The sequence below is a fragment of the Nelusetta ayraudi genome, unplaced genomic scaffold (assembly GCF_046127955.1).
Source record: "Nelusetta ayraudi isolate G7.1 ecotype Tasmania unplaced genomic scaffold, CSIRO-AGI_Nayr_v1 ptg000203l, whole genome shotgun sequence".
Taxonomy (NCBI): Eukaryota; Metazoa; Chordata; class Actinopteri; order Tetraodontiformes; family Monacanthidae; genus Nelusetta; species Nelusetta ayraudi.
In genome coordinates, this window is record NW_027466252.1 from 252501 (window position 1) to 279878 (window position 27378).

Sequence of the window (27378 nt, forward strand, 5' to 3'; positions counted from 1 at the left end):
CAGGCGGCGCTGCGCTCTGGCTTCGGCCTCCCGCTGTGCGCCTTCAGCCCGCTGCTGCAGCCCGGCTTCGGCCCGGAGCTGGAGCTGCAGCAGCAGCAGCAGCAGCAGCAGCTGGCCGCAGTGTACCAGTGGAGCTGGTGAGACTGGACTCACTGGTTCCGGACTCTGGACTCTGGAGCCACCAGGAAACCACTAAATGGCAAAAAAAAAAAAAAAATTCCAGTTGAAAGTGAGAAACTGAAGTGAGATTTATCACTGAAGAAGAAGAAGAAGCAGAAGAAGAAGAAGAAGTTTGCAGAAGCAGCGGAAGAATCGACAGATTTTAAATTAAATTGAGAATTAATCCTCAACTGGAGAGAAGCCCCCGCCCAGTTGTTTTGGTTTTGTTTGGTGCTGGTTTTGTTGTTGTACATTTGTTGTGTTTTTATAAATCTATTTATATGCTTGACTTTGGTTTTGTAATGGGTCGGTTATTTATGACGGTGAATAAATGTGGATTTTAACCCGGACTGAATTTATTTATCCGAGCAGCGAAATGAAGCAAAAATATTTTGAGAATATTCAGAATATTTTCCCCGCTGGCTTTAATTCTTTAAAATCTAAAAAAAAAAAAAAACGGTTTGTAATGACGAGTTATCATTCCACAATCAACAAAGGTGAATAATATTAATATTAATATATTAATATATACACATATATAACTAATAAATGATCAGATTATTTTAATATTACTCTTTTTGATTGAATTGACAGAGCGACAAAACCTGACATTTTAATTTGAATCCAGATCCTTTCAGAGTAAAATGTTGCTTTTGTCAGTTTTCTGTCAGGATTTCATCTCCAAACGTCGTAGGTTCCGACCAATCAGAATCCGTTTCAAAGGCGAACGGTCAAAGGTCAAAAGTTAAGCTTTTCACCCCCCCCCCTCCCCCCCCCCCAGGTTGAAGGTGACTCTGCCCCCTAGTGGCTGAAGGCAGACGGCTGAAAGGCCTGATTTTTAAGATGCTCTTATTTCTCCAGGACATGAAACATTTAAATACATTTCTGCTACAAGCGGTTTAAGAAATGTTCAGCTTCTATTTGGCAACGTTTGCGTGGTTTAATTTCTTCAATTTAATCTTAAAATGTATCACTTTCCCCTCGAGGAGTTTCCCACCAGCCGAGTGCCGCAGTGAAGGAGAAGAAAACAACAGATTCCTCACACACACCTGATCTCTGTCCTTGCTCTTCGCTGAGCTGCCACAAGGGGGCAGCAAGAGACAAACCGAAGCACAGTTTGCCGTCAGACTGCACACACACACACACACACACACACACACACACACACGCACACACACACGCACACACGCACACTTCTCTCCATCTGAGCATCTCAGATCTGCAGAGAAACACAAAAAAGTGTTTACAGATTGAACAGAAATGCCATTATTATTATTGTTATTATTGTTATTATTATTATTATTATTATTATTATTATTATTATTATTATTATTATTATGCAGGCATGCAAGATAAAGTGTCTGAACGCATACATATGAAATCTAGCACACAAACTAACCTCCAGGTGGTGCTCTCGAGTTCTCGAGTCTCACATGAGGACAGCGGTGGACCCACTGTGGACTGGTGGGGCCACAGTGGGTTGTAAACCGTGCGGGGGGGGGGGGGGGGGGGGGTAGCGGCGCAGCAGCAGATGGATGCAGTGTCCTGGTGAGCCTCCTCATAGGAGGAAACAATCTATTATGGGATGTCCTGGAGAAAACCTGTTGCTGTAATGTCAATGGAACAACATCCAGAACCACCCAGAACCACCAGGGTGTTCAGCTCTAAGAACCACCCAGAACCACCAGGGTGTTGAGCTCTTTATTGAAATGACTCTGGAAACACTGCAAAGTAGGAGGAGCTTCAGCTGTTTGATGACTGACTGTTAACATCGTTTCTTCAACTTTGGCTAGAGGGCCGGATTAAAAAGCTAAATGGACCGCATATGGCCCCCGGGCCGTAGTTTGCCCACACCTGGTTTAGGGGCAACACGCAATTGGGTATGTGTGACCTTTGACCTCCTTCTCTGCCTGTTACAGGATCCAACCCCGTTCTAAGACACACACGCAGACATCCACCGGTTGGCCCACTGCCGTCACGTGACACAGGGGGCGGGGCTAAGCCACGATGGGGGAGGAAACACTTCAGAGGAGCAACTAAGAAGAAAAACAGAGTTGTTGATGCCTGGTGGCTCCGCCCCCTGCTTCTGATTGGCTGTGGAGAGGCCCAGGAGAGGCGTTCAGGGGCCCCTGGTGCTTCAGTGGAGGGCCTGAAGACAGAAGAGGAGGAGCAGGAGGGGGAGGAGGAGGTGGAGGAGGAGGAGACAGGGTAACACATGCACTACCACCGCCGACCACCAGGGGCCACAGCGGTGAAGTAAAGCCCTCTTCACAGTGAGTTTCATGAAGAAACTTTGAGGCACACACACACACACACACACACACACACACACGCACACACACACACACACCTCAAGTGTTTGATTCACACTTTTATAATATTTCCATAACCAAGTAATTCGATCACTTAAAATGCCAACAAAGTAGAATTAATTTTGGAATTTTGGAATTTTGGATCGACACCATGGTTCAGTTTGATTGACTCTTCACGTGACCCTCAAACCACGAACCACGTGTGAGGATGATTGTGTTGCTGTCGTCATCTGCACTAAAGTGACCGACACCAATCAGTTTTCATCGATTTATATTTTCCCAGAAAAACTGCGTTCACTCACAAAAAATTCAGCCTCGAGCAGACTGCGAGGACGAGCAGTGAAATCATTTCCACTCAAGTCACTTTTATTGTCACACTGATGAAGACGCTGCAGTTTGGAATAAATAAATAAATAAATAAATAAATAAATTATTGTGTGATTCTTCTGCAGGCCCGGAGAAGAAGTTGAAAGTAGCAGAAAGTTGCCGCTCAATGTTGTTGAACTCGCCCTCATTTCAACTTTTAATCGAACTGAAGTCGATTCGATGAAAAAAAAAAAAAAAAATTCTGAAAAGTTTCTGAAAAGCGTCACGAGCTCGGAAGTTGAGACTTCAATCAAAAGTTCTTTTGACGTCCGACCGACCGACCGTCCCGGTGACACACGTGCGTTGCCAAAAACAACACAACACAACACAACACAACACAACCAACCGTCCAGGATCGAATCCACATTTTCCCGCGGCTCCTTGAACAGGAAGCTGCCCGTCCAGAGTGCCTCCTGGCCGGGGAGAGACTCCGCTCAGCTCCCCTGGAGGAGCAGCAGCAGCAGGAGGAGGAGCAGCAGCAGGAGGAGCTCCTGAAGCTGCTCGACCACCGCAGGAGCTCCGAGTGAGAGAGTTTAAAAAAATAAAAAATAAAAAAAACACCCTGAAGAGCCGTGACGCGGCGGGTCAGCAGGTGATTGGTTGCTCAGTCAGTCGGCCACGTGACAAAGGTGTGAACGTTGTTGTTGAAGCTGTGTGTGTGTGTGTGTGTGTGTGTGTGTGTGTGTGTGTGTGTGTGTGTGTGTGTGTGTGTGTAAAAAATGAATTATTCAGGACCGGAATTTAAAATCTTCACTTGACAAAATGCAGATGGATTTTGTCTTTCTGGTTAATATCAACACGACTATTATTAGTTTAGGAGATTAGATTGTTTTCTCTCATTATTCTGTTGAAATCAATTGAAAATATGAGTCAGGTTATGGTCAGTTAAATGTCTCATTCTGTTGTGGCTGAACTGCAGAAAAAAAATAAATCTATATATACATATATATATAGATTTAGTTAATTTCAGAATTTAATCATTTTGCAGGATAATTATTCCTAAAAAAAAAATAAAAATACAAGTAAAAACATTTCAATAAAACATTTTGGAAATTTACAAATTAAATGCTGAATTTTCCATATGTGGAAAAAAATTTCATATCATGTCATACTTATTTTAAATGTCCAGTAGCAAAGAGGACAATTAGAAACAAGGAAATTAAGAAGTGGCAAACCTGTTGAGAAGTGTTAGCTTCACAAGGCTAAAGGCTAACCAAAGTCAAACTAAATCGAATTGGGTAATAAATAATGATAATAATAATAATAATAATAATAATAATAATAATAATAATAATAATAATAATAAAATAATTAAACCACTCGGGGTCATCCCCTCACTGACGTCATGAGGAAAGTTGTGTGGAAAACTGAAGACGAGAGAGAAAAATCTTCATCTTGTTTTGACAAAGTTTCACAGCAGCAGCTCCATCACTCTGACTGCTGCTGGTGCTGCTGCTGCTGCTGCTCAGCTCCTCCCGTCAGCAGGACTTTGAGAGCAGCAGAGTTCAGTGACGACACTTTGTTCCAGCAAGTTGAGCTGGAACCATCGCTGCTCTGCGGTGTCGACGGTTGGCTGCCGAGTCCTGCTCGCTCCGCCCCTCCAGTGGCGGAGTCCTGCGGGATTAAGGGCCGCCGCTCCTCCCGCCGCCGCCGCTCCAGCAGCCGGACTCAGCAGCAGCAGCAGCAGCAGCAGCAGCAGCAGCAGCAGCAGCAGGTCGGCGGTCGCACCATGACCCTCAGCCCCAGACACTCCACCCCCTTCTCGGTCTCAGACATCCTCAGCCCGATGGAGGACGGCAGCTACCGCCGCTTCTCAGCCCTGGACGCCCCGCTGGGCTCCTACCGGCCGCCGCAGGTCCCGCAGCCCGGTCTGCACCACCTCCAGCACCACCAGCACCACCAGCACCAGCAGCAGCAGCAGCAGACACAACATCAGCAACATCAGCAGCAGCTCCATCACCACCATCATCACCACCACCACCACAACCACCTCTCCACCAGCACCTCCTCTTCCTGCTCCTCCTCCTCCTCCTCGGCAGCTGCTCTCGGCCCGGGCGGCTCCTACCACGTCCCGGCAGCAGTGACCCATTTCCCGGGCGGCGGCCTGGGCTCCGTGTCCGAGCTGCCGGTGTCCTACCAGGAGCCGCTGCGGAGCGGAGGCCCCGCAGCCTGGTACAGCAGCCCGGAGCCGCGCTACCCCGCCAGTAAGAGCTCCGAGTCGGCGGGAGGAAAGTTTGAGCAGCGGGGGAGAAAGAGGCGCACAGGCCGGCAGAGCATTTCAAATATTAGCCGCTAAACTGAAGCTGGAATTTACAGGGAATCACGTGAAATAAGGACTCCGTAAACTCTCACAAATCAACTTCAATTGTCGATTTATTTTATTTTATTTATTCGTTTTTTTAAATATGAGCCTTTGTCGTTAAATCAAATTAATTCGTTTTTTTTTTAGCCTCAGTCTAATTAATGATTTTAATTAGATATTAAATATTAACCGATTTTATTTCTAAACGGAAACGAAATTTCTTTTTTTTTTTTTTAAATTTAAATGTTTAATTTTTAAAGCACATTTAATTTTGTTGAATTACAAAGTTTTAATAGCGGGGGAAAAATATTTAGAAGTTTGATAAAAAATAAAAAAAATTGAAAAAACGATTTATTTAATTGACTTTTTCATCCCAGCATGTTTTCCTGCTGCACGAGACTCGATAAAGTCGCCGTTGCTGCTGCTCTTCCTCCGTGAGTAATGGCGCGTGTCTGTGTGGGTCAGTCTCCAGGTTGATGGGCCCCTCCGCCGGCCTGGTGGGCCCCCTGGCCGGCCTGGACCCCGCCGCCAAGTCCCTGGTGTCGCTGCACGCCGCGCCGCGCCGCAAGCGCCGCGTGCTCTTCTCGCAGGCGCAGGTGCTGGAGCTGGAGCGGCGCTTCCGGCAGCAGCGCTACCTGTCGGCGCCGGAGCGGGAGCAGCTGGCCGGCCTCATCCACCTGACGCCCAACCAGGTCAAGATCTGGTTCCAGAACCACCGCTACAAGCTCAAGCGGCAGGCCAAGGACAAGGGCGCGCAGCAGCAGCAGCAGGTGGAGGAGGAGCAGCAGCAGCAGCAGGATGACGGCTCCTCCTCCGGCTCTCCGCTTCTCTCCAAGACCTCCAGCAGGAGCTTCCGGAGCGACTCGGCCGGGACCCGGCAGAGCAGCCCGGGAGAGGCCCTGCATGGCGCGGGCCTGCAGCAGCAGCAGCAGCAGCAGCAGCAGGTGGAGCAGATGGACGAGCTTTCTCCGAGCCCCCCGCTGGGGCTGCACGGCCACATCAACTTGGCTCAGACGGACGCGGCGCTGCTCGAGTACACGAACAGCATGATGGGATGCAACCTGCTGTACGGCAGGACTTGGTAGGACCGCGGACACCCGGACCTCCGCCCGGGCCTCCACCCGGACCTCCACCCGGGCCCCCGCAGGACCGGCGGGGCCTTTTCGTCTCCGGTGCGTTGGGATCGTTTTCGCGAACAGAGCCTCGAACCTGCTGACTGACTGACTGACTGACGGTCTCCCTTCAATCTTCTTCCTCTTTAAAAACGCCACATTCTCATTTTGTTTTTGATTTTTTTTTTTACCCCGAAAGACAAAATTCTTGCTGCAATGACGCGTTTAGGGGCGATAAATAAATCGGACATCAGAGACTCAGAGGGCGGAAAGTTAAATTATTACAGGACTGTTGTGACAAACAGGAAGTGACCGTTTGTTATTTTTACTTTTTTTTTTTTTTTTTTTTTTTAGCAGAGCTCATTTTAATATTTGTCAGGACTCATGATTTTTTTTTTATTATTATTTGTTTTCAATATTAAATAAAATATTTTCCTTTTGGACAGTTTGTTTTTCTGCAGTGTGATATTTTTCATTTCACATTTTGTCTTGTCGTTGAAAATTTATGCAAATTGTACTGCAGAGGGGTAAATACATATATATATATATGTATATATATATATATATATATATATATATATATATATATATACATATATTTTTTTTTAGACCATTTAAAATAAAAAATAAATATGTATATTTTGTGAAAGTAAAACGGCACGATAAAAAGTTGAATAGAAAATAAAATAAAAGAATAAATGAACCCATTTAGGTTGTGTTGAATCTCTAAAAAAACAACAAAAAAACTACATTTTAATTTTATCCAAATTAAATCTAAATTATCCAGTCAGATTTAATATCAATTTTCCCTCCAAAAAGAATCCAGGACAAACAGATTGTTTTGGTTTGTGACTCACTTGTATTTTCCTTGTTTCTTTGTTTGTTGTTGTTTGTTTTTTTTTTGTGTTTTTTTTTTTACAAGTTTTACAGGCCTCGTCTTAAAAAGTTACACCATCATCATTTTTTTCTCTCTCGAGTAGAATAAAAAAATTGTACAAGAAGACGATAAAATGAAAAACAAAAATCAAAGCACAGTCATGAAATATCGAAACGTCTCCGCTCAGTTCCAGTTGTACCGCCTGGATGGAGGGGGGAGGGGGTAGCCTCGGCCCGAGCCGTAGCCCTGCAACACACACACACACACACACACACACACACACACACACACACACACACACACACACACACACACACACACACACACACTATTACACCCTGGACAGGAAGTTTGGGCTCCACAAACCAGAGGAGAAACTAACAAACACATTTTGCGTCATTAGTTTTAATATTAAAAACGAAATAAAACTAATAATAATAATAAAGAAAAGTAAATTTGTGATTTTTTTTTTTTTTTAAGCGATTAAAACTTTGTTTTTCATGGAGTGAATTCAGTCTGACAATAATTGTGCTAATGCAACGAATGCGATGTCAAATCAAACGGCAGCTTTCGGAGGCTCGTTGCTGGCGGCTGGATTGTGATTGGTCGGCAGGCTGAATTCCATCCCGGCCAATCACAAGTCACCGTGAAGGAACAACGAGTAAAAGTGACTCCTGCAGGACCGACAGATGCTGGAGAAACACCTGAACCAGGTGAGTCACTCACTCAGACTAACTGTATATCTATAACTGTTGAACTGACTCACTGACTCACTGACTCACCGCCAGAGGCTGAGCTCCTCTGATTGGCTGGCTGATGTGAGGAGGGAGAAGACGATTGGTCAGCGCCCCTCCCTAAACTGTGGCTGTGTCCTACGTCGCCCCCTGCTGTCACTATGAGTGAACAGCACCACTCACTGTCTGGCGCTGAGCCACAGTGCCGTTATTGTAATGTGGGAGGACGCTCAGTGTAGTATGAAGTGAAACTAATGAAGATGTTTAGCGACTAGACTGACTCATCACCACCTGCTGATGGGACGTTTTGATGTTGCAACGGTGATGACATCATCAAGGGCGCCGAGAGGCTCCCGAGGTTTGCTTCATTTGAAATTGGCCAATGAGAACGCACGCACACAGGGCTGCCTGTAGGGGGAGCCACTGGGTGCTCTGGGACTCTTTCCAAGCTCCTCCCCCTACCTGGTGTGGGTGGTGCTTAGGTACCTGATGCTGCTGCGGGGGCCCCGCCCCTTGCCGCTCGTCCCAGTGCTGCTCGTACTGCTGCTGCTGGTAGTTGGCTCCGCCCCTCCCCCGGTTGTGCTGGTAGGCGGCATGCTGGGCCTGCTGGCTCCGCCCCCATCCGTGCCCACCGCCGCCACCGCCGCCACCACCGCTGCCGTACTGCTGCTGCTGCTGCTGCTGCTGCTGCTGCTGCCTGCAGGGGGAACCACTGGCTGTTAGAGGTCAGAGGTCACTGCAGCATGTTATTATTATTATTATTGTTGTTGTTGTTGTTGGCTTCAGAAGCATCGAACAGATGGAAACATGATTTGGACTGAAGGAGAAGCGACTGGCGAGCAGAACCAGAACCACAGAGAGATTGAAAGCTGTCCAGAGTTCAGAGTGTTGGAGTGGCGCTGATGGATCCACCTGACCCCTGACCCCAGACCCCCCCACCCCTCCCCTCCCGAACCTGAGACTCGTCCCTTCATTACGGAAGCAGGTCACGGCAGTCGGGCCAGGGGGTGGGCGGAGTCTATCTCAGCAGCGCCCCCCCCCCCTTTCCCTCGTCTCTGAGTTGCTGCTGCATTTCATCAGCAGCCAAAGAAAGTGTTGCTAATAAGCAGTGACCCCGGGGCAGCGGAGCCACAATGGACCTGAACAGCCCAACCTGATTAGGACTGGGGGGAGAGTGGGGGGGCTGGGGGTGGGGGGAGGGGGGGAGGAGCCTCCCGCTGCATTAGTGATGCCTCATTAAGTTGCACAAACCTCCTCCAGAGAAATCTGTTCTGCTGCGACGGGGAAGAAACTCAGCAGCAGCTGTGTGTGTGTGTGTGTGTGTGTGTGTGTGTGTGTGTGTGTGTGTGTGTGTGGGGGGGGTGACTCACCTGGGGAACTGCTGCTGCTGCTGCTGCTGCTGCTGGTAGTGGTGGCGTGGTGCTGCTGGAGGAGCTCCCAGTAAACTTCCCTGCCTGGAATCTGTGGAGGCAGAACAACAAGTGGATCAAGTCGCTGAACTCTCGCCATGCCCCCCCCCCCCCCCCCCCCCACCCAACCACGGTAGTCATGTGACCCGCCATCAGCACCGGCGGAGGCTGTGGGGAGAACCCTCGGTCGTGATTGGACGATCGGCTTCTCGTTCTTCTCAGGTTCTTCAACCTTGGAAATAAAAACTGCAACATTTCATCTGCATGGAGCTCTGGTGCTGGTGCTGGTGGTGCTGGTGGTGGTCCCGAGGGAGGGGGTTGGGGTTGGGGGGGCGGGGGGGTGTATTTGCATTTTTTGGTTGAGGAAATGAAACAAGCATTGAGCGCCGAGGCTTTGTGGAGGCCTCAAGTGGCCTGGTGCAGCGCTGCAGCTCCTCACAAAGACACTTGAAGCTGGAGGAAGAAAAGACGACGGGAGCTAACGGCTTCTTCCCGTCGCCACGGCAACCAGCAGCTGCCGGCCGCCGCTTACCGGGAGGGGTGTGCGTGTGCGTGTCTGTGTGTGTGTGTGTGTGTGTGTGCGCAAAGATCAGGACTCGACACAGTTGGCATCGTTTAAATACGAGGAGGAGCTTTAAAAAGACATCATGAGGCCCCAGAAACACAAACTGACCACTGGAGGGATTTTAAACAGCAGATCATCATCACCGGGTTTCTAACGAGCTCCAGACCGGTCCAGACTGGGAGAATCTTCTGGGAGAAGTTAGAAACAATCTCCCCGACCAGAAGTTATTGGATATTATTATTATCATTATTATTATTATCTGTCTGGGAAACACCTCAGAAGTTGCTGCTCTGTCCTAATGTGGCTAACACACTGCTAAGAGGAGGAGGAGGAGGTGGAGGAAGGGGTGGAGGTGCAGTTCAGGAATTCTTTTGCACAACTCTGAATTTTTGATCATTTTCTGAAAACTGACAGACTGACTGACAACCTTCCACCCAACAGCAGCAGCAGAGAGGAGAACTTTGGAGAACTTCCAGCAGCAGCAGAGAGGAGAACTTTGGAGAACTTCCAGCAGCAGCAGAGAGGAGAACTTTGGAGAACTTGCAGCAGCAGAGACAAGAACTTTGGAGAACTTCCAGCTTGGCAGCAGCCGGGACCAGAGGATGAAAAGAGACAATTAGCGTCCAGCCGGCAGACTGCTGTCAGCGAGCCGTCCTCCTGCTTTGTGTCCTCCTGCTCTGATGTTTGATGATCTCCTGAGCCAACAACCCTCGAGTGGACCACCCAGCGAGCTCGCCAGCGAGCCGCAGACACTGGGCTCCTCTGGGAGAACCTCAAGTGGACACCTGTCAATCTCCGCCAATCACTGCCAGTGTATAGTGGATAGAGTCGCAGTCTGCCCGGCAACAAAGGCCAACAAAAGGATTACGACCCCTAAATCCTCCTCCTGCCCCTCCCCACCTCCTTCTCCTCCCCACCTCCTCCAGTGTGTTAGCGGCAGGATTACAGAGGAGCTTGACGACTAAATGTCGAGCTCTGCCTCCTTTTCAATTAGCAGCATCGCCGCTCTTTGACTCTGCTGGCCTCCTTGAGGGCCACAGGATCTTCTCTGTCCCTCTGTCCGTCCACAGGAGGACCGAGGAGACCAGCAGGAAACTTCTGGGAAGGAGAAACATCTCAGAAGCTTCATCTGATCCCAGAGGAACGAGGCTGTGGTGCAGAGCAGCGGCAGCAAGCCAACACGACCTCAGGAGGTCCGTCAGTGGTCACCACAGGGTCGGGATTGGCTGCTGCCAGTCACATGACCAAACATGGACAGTGTGGGGTGGATTGTTAACACCAGAGATGGTCGAGATGTTTTCATAAAATCTTGACGATTCTCCTCCTGGTGCTCCTCCAACCTCCTGGAGATCCTCCAACCTTCTAGACCTCCTCCAACCTCCTGGAGCTCCTCCAACCTTCTAGACCTCCTCCAACCTCCTGGTGCTCCTCCAACCTTCTAGACCTCCTCCAACCTCCTGGTGCTCCTCCAACCTTCTAGACCTCCTCCAACCTCCTGGTGCTCCTCCAACCTTCTAGACCTCCTCCAACCTCCTGGAACTTCCCAACTCGGTGGAGCTCCTCCAACTTTCTTGAGCTCCTCCAACCTGGTGGATCTCCTTCTGAAGGTGTGAAAGGCCAAAACCAGCAGGATTGAAACCTCTGGGCTGCTTCTGTGGTTGGGTGATAAACACAGACCGGGGAGTGGAGGGGGGTTAGCCAAGGTCACATGATCGCCGGAAGCCAGTGGCCATGATGTCCACTTGTGGCAGCGAGTTTGGAGGCTTTTTTCTTTTTGTAGCTGCTGCTGCTGCTGCTGCTGGAGCAGGATGAGTGTGTTGCTGGTGTTGCTAGTGGCGTCAAACTGGGAGTTGGCTCCATAATGGCTGCGTGCTGTGTTGACTCGTGTCACCACAGGGGGGCAGAAGCGCAGTCAAAAGGGGACTCTGGTTTCAGGCCTTGGAGGCGTCGGTTGGACCTCCAGCCAGCAGACAAGCAGCGATTACAGAGGACAAAGGCTGCAGTACCGTCACATTCCTCAGGAAGCTAATGCTACCGACGCTAACACCAGCAGCTGATGCTGCTAGCTGCTCCCAGTCAAACACACAATGTCGTCATGATGATGATGATGATGATGATGAAGGGGGATTATGGAGCTGAACCAGCAGCAACGAGACAAAAGGACGAGCCGGCGTCTCTAATTGGCTGCTTTAACGCCGAGGCTGAGAGTCCAGCCACAAAAAAAGAAAGGAAGGAAAAGAAAAAAGAAAAAAAAAAGCCCTCAATTTGCATGGAGTGGCGCCGACTCCCCCGCACGCCATCAGCCGCCATCACACTGATCATCTACTTGCAAATTGGCGCATCAGAGTCAAACTGGAGGAGCAGCAGCAGACGTGACGAGGGTGCAGGAACAAGACTGAGTGTGTGAGCAGCTGCACGCACACACACACACACACACACCCCAAATATCTAATAAATATTAAATACTGTATCTTTAATTTCAAGGGAGCCTTTTGCTCATCACACTCTTTGAAACTGTGACACACACACACACACACACACACACACACACACTCTCCTGGCAGCCAATCAGAACCCTCCAGACAACCACAGGCTGAGGCTCTGACAGCCCAGTCAGGTTGTAGGTGTGAAACCCTCCATCGCCATGAGGGGGCCCCAGGTGTGTGACCTGCAGCTAGGTGTCTGTGTGTGTCTGTGTGAGTGTTTCTTACGCTGGAAGGACTGTCCACCGCCGCCACCACCGCCGCCGCCGCCGCCGCCGCCGCCACCACCGCGCTGATGCCGGTACCCCCCTGCTGGTAGCTGTTGGGCGGCGGCGCGCTGCTGTACATCCCTCGACCTTGTTGGTTCCTGTTCATGTTGTGGCTGAGAGGAGGAAACGCAAAGTCTGATTGGTCTGTTGGAAAGGCCACACACACACACACAATCTAGTCTGAGTTCGTAACCAGTATCTAATGCAGTACCACATGACACCATGGGGGGCAGCGCTGAGCAGTGCACGCCCACAAGTTTAAAACCCAGAGTGGAGAAGAAGAAAATACATGACATTTCGAGAGGGACGCAGCAGGCAGAGCCCCTGGCTGCCTCCTCTGAGGCGCCCCCTAGTGGAGGTGCTCTTTAATGCACAGCCACTGATGGTTTAGCAGTTTAAAGCTAATGAATGAGGTGTGGAGCAGGAAGCTGCGACACCAGAGGGACAACGGAGATGCGATTGTGATTTATAGACTTCACTTCCTGCCAGAACAAACAAACAAACAAACAAGAGCAGAAGAGAAGTGATGAGGGCTGATGTTCAGTCTCAACACCTGCCTAGAGGCCTGCAGATTTAACCACTGGGTTGGTTGGAACTGGGGGGGGGGGGGGGCGGCAGGGAGGAGGGGTTTGTGAGGGGGGATTGGGGGGGGTACAGCGTCTCTCTTCGGACGGGAGCATAATTAATTCCCCAACACGCAGCCAGATGTTCAATTACTCTTGTTTCCTTAATGATGATATCAGGGAGGGAGGGGGCGGAGCCACAATCAGGGCCGGTGGTGGTGAGTCAGCGGCACACACACACACACACACACACACACACACACACACACACACACACACACACACACACACACACACACACAGTGTTTCCATGACAGTAAAAGCGATATTCTTCTTCTAAAATTTAGACAAAGTCCAACTGCAATTTGCAGCTGTTTCCACTGAATGGTGTGAACAGCATCAGCTGTAATTCTGTCCAAGTCTCCGCCCACATTTTGCCATAAATCTGCATTTCCATGTTGTTTGCTGTGCAGAATGCTTGATTTATTTTCTCTTTGGTGACTTGTAAAATTCTAGGGGTGATGGAAACACAGCCAGAGTCTGATCACAGCAGCAGCAGCAGACTGACCCCAGGGCCCTGAAGCCCGACTGGTCCAGGTGGGCCTGCTGCCGGTGGGGGTTGAAGCCCAGCTGAGGCCTCCACCCTCTGTGGCCTCCGCCTCGGTCAAAGTCCTCCGGCTTCAGCACCTTGCTGGGAATCCTGGGGAACACAACCATCCATCAATCCATCAATGAAGAGGAGCAGGAGGAGGAGGAGGAGGAGGGAGACAAAGGGGAGGAGACTCACTTGGCTCCTGGCAGGAGGACGGCCTTGAAGACGAAGTCGTCTTCGAACTTCGGGTCACAGAACTTAATTCTGGAGAAGAAGAAAGAGGAGGAGGAGGAGGAGGAGGACAGAAGATGAAGATGATCATGATGCTGATCCGAAACCACAGCAGCAGCTTCCCACCACCACCATCATCATCATCATCATCATAGTTAGCCCTCTGTTTACAACCTGCTGATCAAACTGAGGCTGTGTTGGGCCTCAAACATGGTTAGAAGGCCATGTCAGCGGGCGGAGCCAACGCCTGGCTAGTGGTGTGGTCGCCCGCCCTGGGAGAGGTGCCCTTTGTGACATCACAGAGGGCACTGAAGTGCGATGTTCTTACCCGACGGAGCTGTTCTGCTGGATGTCCCTCAGCACGGGGATGGGGGAGACCACCGTCCTGCAAGAGTCAAGGTCACACACACACGGCGGTCAGTGGAGGGGGCGGGGCCAGAGGCTCAGCCACAGCGCCCCCTGTGTGGCGGCCGTGACGACTACAACAACAACGAGACCAAAGTGGAGGAGAGGCCGGCGTTCCTTACTTGTCTGGTAGAATAGCGTCGTCATCAAGATCTAAAGTACCTTGGATTCCATGGCACAGCTCAGCAGGGATCACCGTGCTCTGGGTGGGAGAGGTCAGAGGTCAGAGTTCAACAGGACTGATGATGTCTCTGCAAGGACGGACGGACTCCTCCATCCTGCGTCTGAAGCTGCTCCTGCTCCTCTGAGCAACATCAGGAACTGAGACCTCAAGTCCACCAGGACCTAAAGTCCACCAGGAGCTAAAAGTCCACCAGGAGCTAAAAGTCCACCAGGACCTGAAGTCTACCAGGACTAACTGGCCTTCAGGACCTCAAGTCCACCAGGATCAGAAGTCTACCAAGACCTAAATGTCCACCAGGACCTGAAGTCCACCAGGGCCTACTGACCTCCAGCGCCTCGGTGCGGTAGAGCTCCTGCAGGAAGTCAAAGAGCGGGTGAGACCTTCCCACAAAGAGGACGTCGCTGCCCAGACTGTTCCTCTTCACTGGAACACAAGAAGAAGGAGAGCAGTGAGGAGAGTGGGAGGAGGCTGGGAGGAGAGTGGGAGGAGACTGGGAGGAGCCAGCTGCTCACCTTCCTCGGCCGTCAGGTCGGGGTAAACGTCGTCCAGCGCCGCCCACAGCCGCCGCTCGTCCACAAACGGCAACAAGGCCACGCCTTCAGGGGCGAGGAAGAAACAAACGGTCACGTGACGCTACAGTCTTGCCGAGCCCCGCCCACTGTGGGAGGAGCCACTCACCCTGCCAGGCGTACTTCTTCCCGTTGAGGTCGATGGCAAAGTCGTCGGGGTAGAAATCGATGATGGACGAGTCCTGAGAGGCAGGAGATAGGAAGTGGAGGTCAGAGGAGGAGGAGGAGGGAGGCCTCCAGGCTGGAGGTCCTGGAGGAGGTCCTGGAGGTGTTCACACTCACCGCACCGCACATCAGGCTCCGCCACGTCTCCGGCAGGAAGTTACCGCTGGCGGCAGGAAACACCCCCATCAACTGCTCCAGAGGCTTGAACTGAAGACACAGGGTCAGATTATTAGCTGGACACAGACCAAGGAGGAGGGGGAGGAGGAGGAGGAGGAGGAGGAGTGGAGCTCCTCACCGGTTTGGTTCCCTTCTCAAAGTCGCTGAACATCCCCTTGATGTCCTTGAAGTCGGAGGCGAAGGGAGCGTAGTGGAAGGGGAAGTACCACTTCCAGGAGGCACAGCCCTGCGCACACACACACACACACACACACACACACAATTAATAAGACAAACAAAAATATTGATTTTTAAGTCAATTTTCTTTAAAAAAATTCAATTTACATATAAATTGAAAACATGTTTGTATCACCAACGAATATAGCAGTCATTCTATAACTGGAGGAGGAGGGAGAGCAGGAGGAGGAGCGGGAGGAGGAGGAGGTGATGAGGGTGGAGGGAGAGGAGGAGGAAGAGGAGGTGATGGAGGAGGAGGGAGAGCAGGAGGAGGTGGTGATGGAGGTGGAGGGAGAGGAGGAGGAAGAGGAGGAGGTGATGGAGGAGGAGGGAGAGCAGGAGGAGGAGGAGGAGGTGATGGAGGTGGAGGGAGAGGAGGAGGAGGAAGAGGAGGAGGAGGTGGTGATGGAGGTGGAGGGAGAGGAGGAGGAAGAGGAGGAGGTGATGGAGGAGGAGGGAGAGCAGGAGGAGGAGGAGGAGGTGATGGAGGTGGAGGGAGAGGAGGAGGAGGAGGAAGAGGAGGTGATGGAGGAGGACACGCTGTTTGACACTGAGAAGAACCAAAACCCAGCACCAGAGTCTCAAACTGACCCACTCAACCTCTTCCTAGCCCAGTATGTACCACTAGTGGCCATACTGCAGCCCGGCCAGCAGGGGCGCTGCTGAGCCTGCCCTTTAGTAACCCCTGTCCTGCTCCAACAAGGTCTCCTCTTTGCCCTGTGCTGACAGTGAACCCACCGCTGCCCCCTGGTGGCTCACCTGGTCGTAGTAGCGCAGCATAACATGTTTGCACGACCAAGGAATAAAGCAGTCGTTCTCTAACTGAGGCTGACTGTCACCGTCACAGCCGAGCTCGCCAGCAGGAGGCGCCGTCTGGCGTCTCACTGGGGAAACTTGTAGACGGGACGGCAAAACTGAGCTGCTGGGAGGGAGGGGGGGGGAATTAAATCTAACCTCTGACCTTTTTTTGTCTTTGCTCAGAACTTCCTGCCGACTGGAAGCTTAAAATCCAATCTGAGGAGACTAACTGCACCCGGCTGACATTTAAGATCCTGATCCGGCCTGGAATTAAAAAGCGCTGCCGCCACTGAAACGCCGGACCAGCGGAGGAACCCGAAGCTGCTTTTTCTCTTCATTTTTTAAAGGTTTTCCATTTTTTAATTATTCTTTAAAACAATTTTTTTTTTTAAAAAAACTGCGCGCAGCAGAAAAACTTCCCGACAACTGGAAACATTTCAGTGTGGCGGAAGAGCAAGAACGACTGAGCCCCTCCGCCGCCGCTGGCCACGCCCCCTCCAGGGACTAACACATCACGCCGAGGGGACGACCTTCACTTCCCACAAGCCCTTGCAGCGCAGCGCCGCTCGCTGAGATGATAATGCAGGACTTTAGCATGATAAAAGGAGAAGGCGGAGGAGGGTCGGGGGAGGGGGAGGGGAGAGGAGGCCGCCGCCCACATCATTCAGCCAGTCAGGAGATAAAACCATTAAAAAACAGTAAATACGTAAAATATGATGCAAGCAGGTTAGAGGTGAAACACAGAAACTGAGTCTTGCATAAAAACACTAAAGATGATCTCAATTATAATGATGATGATAATAATAATAATCTATAGGATTCCAATAAATGCAGCCTGTTTTTTGAAATCATGAAATCAGCCACAGACACTGAACTGAAAACCACGTCATGAAAACCTGCCAGGGGTCGACAGGCCAGGAGTGTGTGTGTGTGTGTGTGTGTGTGTGTGAGAGAGATTACAGCAGTGAATGTGTGTCGGCCGAGCACAGACACGTCCAGGCCTCCAGGAGGAGCCGCTAATGAATTCGTCCAGGACTCTGGCCCCGCCCCCTGAGGTTTGGACCAATCCCAGAGGGCTTCAGTCGAGAGGCTCCGCCGCCGCCGATGGTTTCACCAGCAGAGCAGAGCGGAGAGTTGCAACAATGAAACCATTTAGTGTCCAATCGCAAGGCAAACAGGAGGAGGGGGTGATGATGGAGGAGGGAGAGCAGGAGGAGGAGGGAGAGCAGGAGGGGGTGATGGAGGAGGAGGAGGAGGAGGGAGAGCAGGAGGGGGTGATGGAGGAGCAGGAGGAAGAGGAGGGAGAGCAGGAGGAGGAGGAGGAGGGAGAGCAGGAAGAAGAGGAGGAGGGGGTGATGGAGGAGCAGGAGGAAGAGGAGGGAGAGCAGGAAGAGGAGGAGGAGATGGAGGAGCAGGAGGAAGAGGAGGGAGAGCAGGAAGAGGAGGAGGAGGGGGTGATGGAGGAGCAGGAGGAAGAGGAGGGAGAGCAGGAGGAGGAGGAGGGAGGAGCAGGAGGAGGAGGGAGAGCAGGAGGAGGAGAAGGTGATGGAGGAGGAGGAGGGGGTGGAGGGAGAGCAGGAGGAGGAGGAGGACACACTGTTTGACACTGAGAAGAACCAAAACCCAGCACCAGAGTCTCAAACTGACCCACTCAACCTCTTCCTAGCCCAGTATGTACCACTAGTGGCCATACTGCAGCCCGGCCAGCAGGGGCGCTGCTGAGCCTGCCCTTTAGTAACCCCTGTCCTGCTCCAACAAGGTCTCCTCTTTGCCCTGTGCTGACAGTGAACCCACCGCTGCCCCCTGGTGGCTCACCTGGTAGTAGTAGCGCAGCACCCAGCACAGCCCCTCCACGTACGACTGCACCACCTTCCTCCTGAAGTCCTCGTCAGAGGCGTCCACGTCGAACTTGGTCTTGTAGTACCTCTGCTTCCAGCCCTCCTCCCACAACCTGCACACACACACACACACACAATCAACACACACACTTCAGCTCCAATCATACCAGACCATGAGGCTCAATCATTGGCTGTTTGTCCAGTAAAATGAAATTGAACACGGTTCTTTTTTTCGAAGGTTTAAACATTCAAAACTTCTGCTTTCAGACGCAGCTTTAGGTCACTGCTGTTTGAAATGCGGCCGCTCGGGTTGATTTACAGTCTCCAAACACACCCGACACTGTTTGCAACTCTTGGGGGGTCAGATTGTGTTCATCACACCAAGCTCAGACACTTTAAGACCCGCAGAGCCTTGCTGGACGTTTTTTTTTTTTGGGCATCGTTCTGTGCACACGCTGTGGGCGGAGCAGCGTCTGCGGCGGCGGCGGCCCGTAGGGAGCGGCGGCGCCTGGCGAGGAAAAGCCTCCATGAATACCAATTTAGCCCCACGGATTTAGCAGCTTTGGAGGAGAACGCCACACAGGAGCCGGAGCGCCGGCACTCCTGCTCTCCATATTAATCAGAGAGAGAGAGAGAGAGAGAGAGAGAGAGAGAGAGAGAGAGAGAGAGAGGAAGGCCACGTGTGTGTGTGTGTGTGTGTTGAAGAGAGCGTGTCTGAGAGTTGAACAGCTTGTGCCGGAGCACCGCAGCATTAATGAGCCCAACTCCCCGACGAGCTGCGACAACCATCGTTTCTTCTGGTTCGCACCGCCACCGCAGTACCGCCAGTGCCCACAGGGGGCAGCAGGAGGGCGGGAGGACAACTAACTAGCAGCAGGTGGAAGACCGGGAGCACCGGGACGGAGGTGTCTGCCTCGTTGACCTCGCCGGGGCCCGCCCACCCTGGCCCCGCCCACCTCCTCACCCTGGCCCCGCCCACCCAGCTCTACCTGACGTTGTCCTCGGGTTCGGGCTCGCTGTCGCTGTCCTCCACCTTCCTCTTCACACCCTGACCACCACCATCGCTGCTGCTGGGACCAGCAGCCGACTGAGAGGAACAAGAAACAATGCATCGATGTAAGATGAACAATGAACAATTAATAATAATAATAATAATAATAATATTAAAAATGATAAATAGGCTTGAAGAGGTGGTTGTTTAGCCCTGTGTTTACAGTCTGCAGGACATAAAACGGAGGCTTTCTGAGGACCCCAACCCTCCCCCCCCCCCCCCCCCCCCACCGGCCACGACAGGAAGAAATGATAATGATGATAAAAAAAAAAGGAACAATGCCGGCCGAGCTGCCTTTGTGTTGCCGGTCATTCATGTGCTAATGTATGGCGGCGGCGGCGCTTTGATTGGTTTAATGCAGCGCCACGGCGGTACAGCGGCGCCGGTTTAAATAGATTCACGGCCATGAACACGCAGGCGGCGGCAGCGCCGGCCTATTGAGACGAGCCGCCGCTCGCCGTGACGGCCGCCGCCGCCTGTTTCAAGGCCGCTGACGACGACGCAATATACATATGAATGACGACAAGTTGTGTCGCTCTCCAGGTGGAGACGCACCAGAGTTCACCTGTCTGTCTGTCCCACTGTCTGTCCGTCCGTCCCGCCTTCTGTCTGTCTGTCTGTCTGTCAACACATCCGTCCGTCTGTCTGTCTGTCAACACGTCCGTCCGTCCAACTGACTGTCTGTCTGTTCCACCATCTGACTGTCCGTCCCACCTTCTGTATGTCTGTCTGTCCCACCACCTGTCTGTCTGTCATTCTAATAATCTTTCATGATGCGTGATGACATCATTCTAATGGACTCATTGAAGGCACTGAGGCCAGAAGACGCTCGAGCCCGAGCTGCTGCTGCTGCTGCTGCTGCTGGAACCCCTGAGATGTAATGCATGTAACACCACCACTTGTTTGTGTGTTTGTGGGTCACTCACGTTGCCGCCGTTCCTGATGGAGGCCTTGAGGGACTGAGCAGCGTCCTGCAGGGACAGGAAGCAGCGTCAGTCAGTCAGTCAGTCAGTCAGTCATTGGTCAGTGCGTCACAGACCAGGATGAATCATCATTACCACTGGGCACCAGAGTGGAGAAATGGTGGCAAAAATCGTCTAGTGGCCACTCAAGGTACTGCAGCCATATGCCCCAAAGCGCGCACCCCCCGCCCCCCCCCCATCAGACCGCAATTCAAAAAGAAATTCTATGTGGAAGCAACATGAGCTTCTTCAGTGCCAGCGCTCCACTGGTGTGGGTGTGGTCTGGAGGAGGAAGGTCACATGACCGCCGGTACCCTGTTGTTCTGCATCCTCATGCCGAAGGCCTGCTGCCGGGCGTTCTGGACGGCGCCGGGCCGGTCCCGCCCCCCCAGGGCGTGCGGCGCAAACTGGCCCGAGGTCATGTAGGCGGGGCCTCGCTGCTGCTCCATCTGGGACGACACAGAGAATCAGAGCCACCATCATCTTCATCGTGGATACATTTCTGTTGACTCTTTGCTGGTCTCTATGATCACATGGGGCCAAACACCACCAGGTGTTGGAGGGATTATATCCAGAGGGAATTCCACAGGTCCTTCCTGTCGTCACTCACCTTCATCCTCTTTCGCTTTTCTTTATTTCTTCGCTTGAAACCTTCCTAAAAAAAGACAGACGGCCAATAAACCACAACGCTAGTAAAGAAATGAGACCACTCCAGACTCAATGCAAAGCTCAATCACGACATGAAACTCATCGCAAACTCGTTCAACTCTCTCACATCGTCCTCTTTGCGTTTCTTGAAGATGTTGTCCTCGGCCACGCCCACCGCCTGCATGATCATCTCCACCCGGTCCAGTTTGACGAAGCCGTTCTCCGTCACGTAGCCCTGCACCAACCAACAGCCTCGGCTTTACACACCACCAGGGGGCGCCAGCTAATCCCAGTCCCAGTTAGCAGCAGTTAGCACCCAGCTCATCCAGCTGGCCACAGTGTGTGTGTGTGTGTGTGTGTGTGTGTGTGTACTCACCCCAGTCTTGTGCACCACGTCCTTGTAGATGTTGACCAGCCGGTCGATGGCTCCCTCCCTGAGGACAACCACACACACACCGTGAATCATCACATGATGTGGTTGCTGGCTCTGACAGGTCAAACCCAGGGGGCAGGGGGGCGGAGTCTCACCTGATCTCCAGAGACGGCAGGTGCGGCAGGAAGTCGTTGCCCACAAAGAAACACATGAAGACCCAGTCGTCCACGCTGCGCTCAAAGTCAAACTGGAAGGGCAGACTGGCCATGGTCAACTCCCTGGACAGGTACTGGAACAGCAGCAGTAGCATTAGCTTAGCATCAGCATGGGGTGGTCAGGGTGCAGGGGGGGAGGGAAGGGAGGAAGAAGGAAGGAAGGCGGGAAGGAAAGAAGGAATGGAAGGATGGAGGGATGGAAGGGTGGATGGAAGGAAGGATGGAGGGATGGAAGGGTGGATGGAAGGAAGGATGGAGGGATGGATGGATGGGTGGAAGGAAGGATGGAGGGATGGATGGATGGGTGGAAGGAAGGATGGAGGGATGGATGGATGGATAGAAGGCAGGAAGGAAAGGAGGAATGGATGGAAGGGTGGATGGGAGGAAGGATGGGAGGCGGTACCTCTCGCAGCACACACAGCCTGATGAAGATGAACTCCTGCTCTGCTACTGGCATGGAGTCGGCAAACTGGTCGTGCTGGTGGAGAAGCAGGGGGCAGGATCATCATCATCATCATCATAATCATCATCGGTTTGAATCCCAGCTGGGGGCGTGGCCTCCGACCAGTGCCGCCAGCAGGGGGCGGCGCTCCTACTGACCTCGCCCTGCTTCTCCCGGGCCGTCCCCTGACACTCCTTGATCTCGTGGCCCATCTGGCCACACAGGGCGCAGGGGCGGGGCTTGTTGGGCTTGAACTCCTCCCTGATGATGGTGAAGTTGGGCTCGTGGGTGGCCAGGCCCAGCATGATCAGGTCGGCTGGGGGGGGGGGGGGAACAAGGTCACATGGTTCATCATCCAGAGCCAGAGCTAGCTGTTAGCTTCCGAGACTGCGGTGGCGTTCTGGGGTCTAACTTACCGTCGGCGCCGCACAGGCAGTGGTGGGTGTTTGGGTCGTGGTGAGGCTGAGCTGTGACACACACACAGGCAGGAGAAGATCAGAGAGAGAAGCTGACACACACACACACACACACACACACACACACACACACACACACACACACACACACACACACACACACACACACACACACACACACACACACACACACCTCTCTGTCTCCTGATGAAGTCCATGATCTTGTGTTCTCCTTCACCAGGGACGCTAGCATCTGAGAGGATCACCTGGAGGTGGAGGTGCAGAGGGGAGGGGGAGGAGCTAAGAGGCTGTGCAGGCTGCTGATAGGTTAAAGGTTACACCCCCCCCCACCCCCCGGAGGAGACGTGGCCTGCTCACCGTCACGTTCCTCCAGCCTGGGTCGTTGCTCAGCCGGTCGGCCACGTAGTAGCGCAGACACCTGGCCAGGTTGTCCATGAACTCTGTGCCCTGCAGGGGGCGCAGTGCAAACCACCCATCATCAATGAGACTGCGAGGAAAAACCTGGACGACCGACGCCTTGCACTGCAGGCTGGAGAGCTTGGCGATGAAAACCAACTCACAGCTGTGTGTGTGTGTGTGTGTGTGTGTGTGTGTGTGTGTGTGTGGACTGCACAGAGACTCACTGGGGTGATGCAGTTGCTGTCAAACCTCTCCTTGATCTCCTCGGGGGGGAGGTAACCTCCTGCAGCAGGACAGACAGAAGAAGGAAGGTCAGCCTGAGTGAGTTCAGTCAGGGAGGGAACCAGAACCAGACCCAGACCCAGACCCCGAACCAGAGCCCGGCGGCGGCCTCCTGGTCAGCTGACCTCTCTGGATGACCTCCTCCCGCATACGCTGCTTCTCCTCCACCAGCTCCACCCCTTCTTTGGAGGCCCGGAACCTCCGAGAGCGCTGCTGGTTCATCTTGGCCCGAGGAGCCTGAAACCATCAGACACAGTTAGAACCTCCAACCATGAAGACCACGCACAGAGAGTTAGACACATAGAGACGGACTGAACAAAAGAAATGATGACATTTCCACAAAGCACAATTGCGATTTGCAGGCGTTTCCATTGAATGGTGTGGAGAGCATCAGTCGGAATTCTGGTCAAATTTCATCCTGCAAGGACCAGGTTTGTTTTTTGCTTGACCGTGACCTCTGGCAATTCTAGAGGTCATGGAATTGCTTTGTTGCATCGGTACAGAAAAACAAAAACAAACAACATATCCTGTAGGGATACACGTGTGTCATGTGACCCACCACTCCGTCGATGGCCATGTACAGGACCCTCCTGGGCCGCACGATGTTGAAGAGGCGGTCGATGTACTCGAAGATGGCCACCATCATCTCATCCTCGTTCTTGGGGGCGGGCCTGCAGGGGGCGCAACAGCCAGTTTAAATCCTGCTGCTTCGAGGCCGCAGTGAGGGGAAACTGTACGGTGACCTCTGAGGCAGGAAGGTCAAGGTTTTTTTTTTTATCTTTAAAATATCCTGTTGTTACCTTCCAAGAGTGGAAATGATCAGCGTTTGAGCAGGGAGCTGTAAACAGAGGGCTAACGAGCGCCAAGCACCAGCTGCACAGACCTGAACAGGGCTGGAAGCTGTGACCATGATTTATTGATAATGGAGCCAGCTGTTAACCAATCACAGTCCTCAGATCAGCGCCAGCCTTTATTTCCACAGACAAATGCTGCGTCCTACATCGCCCCCTACTGTCACTATACAGAGGCAACACCATGTTGTTGTGTGTAGTGGCGTCTGAATCCAGTGTGAACGTCAATATTCACCATGCAGTCACTCAATGTACCCACAATGCATCACTAAAAGTAGCGTACAACCGATGGTCAGTGACCCGACAAGTAGTGTCCGAAAGTTTTTTTTTTTTTTTTTTTAATTTGGCTGATGAATCACTATATAGTGAGGACATATAACCGCCTGTAGGGGGAGCCAGTGCGTGATTTGGGGCTTCAGCTCAACTAAAAACACAGTTTCCCGCTGAGTTCAAACCAGGCCAGAAGCTGAACTTCTGAAATGTTTCAAGTGAGCTTGAACAGCACATGTTCAGAGAACCGGGTGAATCACCGAGTCATTTCATTTATTTATTTATTTTTAAAGTGGAGTTGGTTTCCTCTTACTTGTCTTCCGGGTGAGTGCAGGGGTGGATGATGCCGTTCATGTCCAGGTACAGGTTGTCGAACTCCACCTCGTTGGGGTTCGGTTTGGTGGTGTCCACGGGGATCCGGACCCCGTTACATTCTTTCCCCTGGAGAAGAGAAAGATCGACGAATAAGAAGGTGAAGACACTTCACGGTGAAATCACCGTCCATTCCAGGCTCATCCGTAACACCGGGCAGTGTCGCAGTTTTGTTTACACTCTCGGCTAACCTCCCAAACTTCCGGCGGAACATTATTTAACCCAGAACCAGGCGGAGAATTGAGGCGAAGCTCCGGCTGCTCACTAGAACCGCCGTCCAGTCTCACTTTGACCCAAATCAACAGCCGCTGGCTCCCTGATTCACACTTGTTCCCACCGGTTGTTTGCTAGCTGACCCTGCTAGCCACGCACCTTCTCCTCCAAACAATGCACGATGATCGACGGGTACTTTCGGCTGAGCCAACGGAAAAACGCCGGGACTCCCATCTCCGGCACAGACACGCGTCACCGACACACTTAAAAAAAGACGCGACTTTAGTCAAACGGTTAAAAGTTCTCAGTAAAAAGACAAAAAAAGTAGCTGCGAAACAGGTTCAACAATCCCGTTTACATGCTGCCGGCCACGAACGCTGGCTACAACTTCCGGTTCATCTTCACTGCTTCCGGGGCAAAATCCTTTGCAGCGACGCCGGTGGTTCCAAGTTGCACTACAGGCACCTACCTGCTTTTACATGATTTATTAAACAACAACAACAACAAAAACAACAACAATATTGATAATAATCATGTTAGTTTAACTCTTGTTTTTTTTCTAGGATGGTAGATGCACATGGTTTGGAAATCACGACTTGACAATCAGCTCTTGATGATGACGTTTTGTCTGATTGTGATCGTCATCGTTTCGACTTGGTGTTAGTCTAAAGAATCACATGCAGTCAGTCGGTCGGTCGGTCAGTCAGTCGGTCGGTCGGTCGGTCGGTCGGTAGGTCGGTCGGTCGGTCATTCAGCCAGTCGGTCGGTCGAGATTTGATGAAATATTTAGACAATTTTTTCTTCTCTCAAAAGATAAGAAACGACCTCATGTTAACCCACGAGGGCGGTCTGTGTGTGAGCGGATTCTTTTTTCCATCTCAAATCCTGATTTTCCTCCGACAGCAGCTGAGGCAACAATGGAGGAAGAGCGCCCTCACCTGCTGGACTGTTGTAATTACAAGCCCGCTCTCCGGGCAGTAACACCAGACCCTGTGACGGTGTTATACAAATACACAGCACGTAATAATAATAATAATAATAATAATAATAATAATAATAATAATAATAATAATAATAATAATAATAATAATACAAACCCCTGTGTGGAGTTTGCATGTGTGTGAAAATGGATGGATGATAACGACATGATATTTGGCAGCTTTTCATTTCCAGGTATTTCAGTGAATTTTAATATTCAAGACAGAAATGACTATTTGCATATTTAACATATTCTACATTAAAAAAAACAAAAAAAACAACAGAAAATGTACAACAAACTGAAAAATACTAAATTATGGTGACAGAGATGACATTGCTAAAATACAGGACATAGAATTGATGGCCAGTCAACCAGACGACATCCCAGAATAAAATGCCGTCTGCTTTATTTTAACCTGCGAAGAGCGAAGCGGAAAAGTGGGAATACATTTTTCTCAGTGCTCCACTTTGTTAGCATATATTATTCTTTCATTTTGGAGCAATAAAAAAAAAAAATAATAAAAATTACTACTAAACTGAATATAATTTCAAAAAGACATCCGCATAATTATGTGACACAAAACAGAAATGAGTGGCGTGTTAACTGTAAATGTATTTCAACATTGAATGGTAAAAAGTATAAATTCTATAAATATAAATATTTTCTGTGAACTAAAAGCAGGATGTGTAACACGACATGTTGACATAGTGTGTAAAAATAAATAAATACGATATTTAAAGGTTACATGATTTATATATTTACATTAAAACTCTGCACAGTAAAAAATCTGCAGTGCTTCAATTGGAGATTTTTTAAAAAATTATTTTATTTACATTAATTTATTTGCTTGTTTACACAAGTAAATGACACGAGCGCCAAGAATGTAAAGTGCAGTCTTGAATTTCACGGTTAAAATAAATTGTCGATCTGTTTGCTTGTTTGTTTTTTTCCCTTTTCAGCCTCTCGTTAATTGAGCAGAATAGTAAGAAAAAAAAAAAAACAAAGCTTCTGAACATTTTCTTAAAGACGGTGATAAAAACCTGTCGGGGGAACGCGGCCGATATCTTCCCCCCGCCGACGGCGTGCGTCGCCCCGGGCTAACAAAGAGGCTAAACGCATTAGCGGCTCTTCCACAGTGGCGCCTTTCATTAGCGGCTCCCTTTAGCCCGCACACACATGAAAAGCTCAGCAGGAAGTCACATGGTTTAACGCGCCAATTTGTGTCTCGGGGGCTCCGATGTGTCCTGTCTGAAGGTCTTCACATCTCGGAGGCTCTTTGAGCCGCCGTCAGCCTATTGTGTCGCAGCAAGGAGGAGGGGGCGGGGAGGGGGAGGGGAGAGGGGGCGGGGGGAGGGGGCGGAGCCGCAGGTTCCTCCGTCTCGTAGCCTCCGGAGAAACACGACGGCCTCAAAGTTTGTTTCTGCCTTCAAAACAAAAGTTCAACCAAACACGGACGCTTTCCTTTGTCCCAGTCTTTTGGGTGCCCTGCAGGGGGCAGTGTGGCCGCCGCCAGTCCCACTGAGTCACAAATAAGCAGACAAACAAGACGTCCATCATC

The 27378-nt window shown here is 51.1% G+C and overlaps 3 protein-coding genes across 5 annotated transcripts in view; 2 read left to right on the forward strand and 1 right to left on the reverse strand.

Annotated features, from left to right (window-relative positions):
- The window catches only part of nkx2.2b (NK2 homeobox 2b), a 1525-nt gene extending 1317 nt beyond the window's left edge, over nucleotides 1–208 (forward strand). The window contains exon 2 of the mRNA XM_076015923.1: nucleotides 1–208. This exon is cut by the window's left edge and continues 428 nt beyond it. Within this exon, the coding sequence (XP_075872038.1) occupies nucleotides 1–141 (141 nt within the window). The 3' untranslated portion in view covers nucleotides 142–208.
- A 4173-nt stretch (nucleotides 209–4381) lies between these two features.
- nkx2.4b (NK2 homeobox 4b) lies at nucleotides 4382–6224 on the forward strand. Its single transcript, XM_076015908.1, has 2 exons — nucleotides 4382–5041; nucleotides 5605–6224. The coding sequence occupies exons 1-2, from the start codon at nucleotides 4567–4569 to the stop codon at nucleotides 6222–6224; spliced, it is 1095 nt and encodes a 364-aa protein (XP_075872023.1). The 5' UTR covers nucleotides 4382–4566.
- Nucleotides 6225–7232: 1008 nt separating this feature from the next.
- On the reverse strand, nucleotides 7233–25237 carry xrn2 (5'-3' exoribonuclease 2). Of its 3 annotated transcripts, none has more exons than XM_076015901.1 (31): nucleotides 25001–25237; nucleotides 24570–24697; nucleotides 23695–23806; nucleotides 23261–23372; nucleotides 23078–23136; nucleotides 22812–22901; nucleotides 22627–22699; nucleotides 22434–22484; nucleotides 22176–22333; nucleotides 21979–22053; nucleotides 21516–21649; nucleotides 21364–21421; nucleotides 21115–21222; nucleotides 20950–20994; nucleotides 20654–20788; nucleotides 20304–20348; nucleotides 19316–19413; nucleotides 18304–18439; nucleotides 15593–15700; nucleotides 15415–15504; nucleotides 15242–15314; nucleotides 15076–15159; nucleotides 14889–14986; nucleotides 14502–14581; nucleotides 14303–14359; nucleotides 13939–14007; nucleotides 13720–13851; nucleotides 12548–12701; nucleotides 9233–9323; nucleotides 8349–8574; nucleotides 7233–7374 (listed from the first exon to the last, which is right to left on the reverse strand). In XM_076015901.1, the coding sequence occupies exons 1-31, from the start codon at nucleotides 25073–25075 to the stop codon at nucleotides 7287–7289; spliced, it is 3042 nt and encodes a 1013-aa protein (XP_075872016.1). In that variant the 5' UTR covers nucleotides 25076–25237; the 3' UTR covers nucleotides 7233–7286. The 3 variants fall into 3 exon arrangements, with proteins under 3 accessions (XP_075872016.1, XP_075872018.1, XP_075872017.1); XM_076015903.1 differs by having other exon boundaries at nucleotides 8349–8555; nucleotides 9229–9323; XM_076015902.1 differs by having other exon boundaries at nucleotides 20654–20784; nucleotides 20949–20994.
- Nucleotides 25238–27378: the final 2141 nt, after the last annotated feature.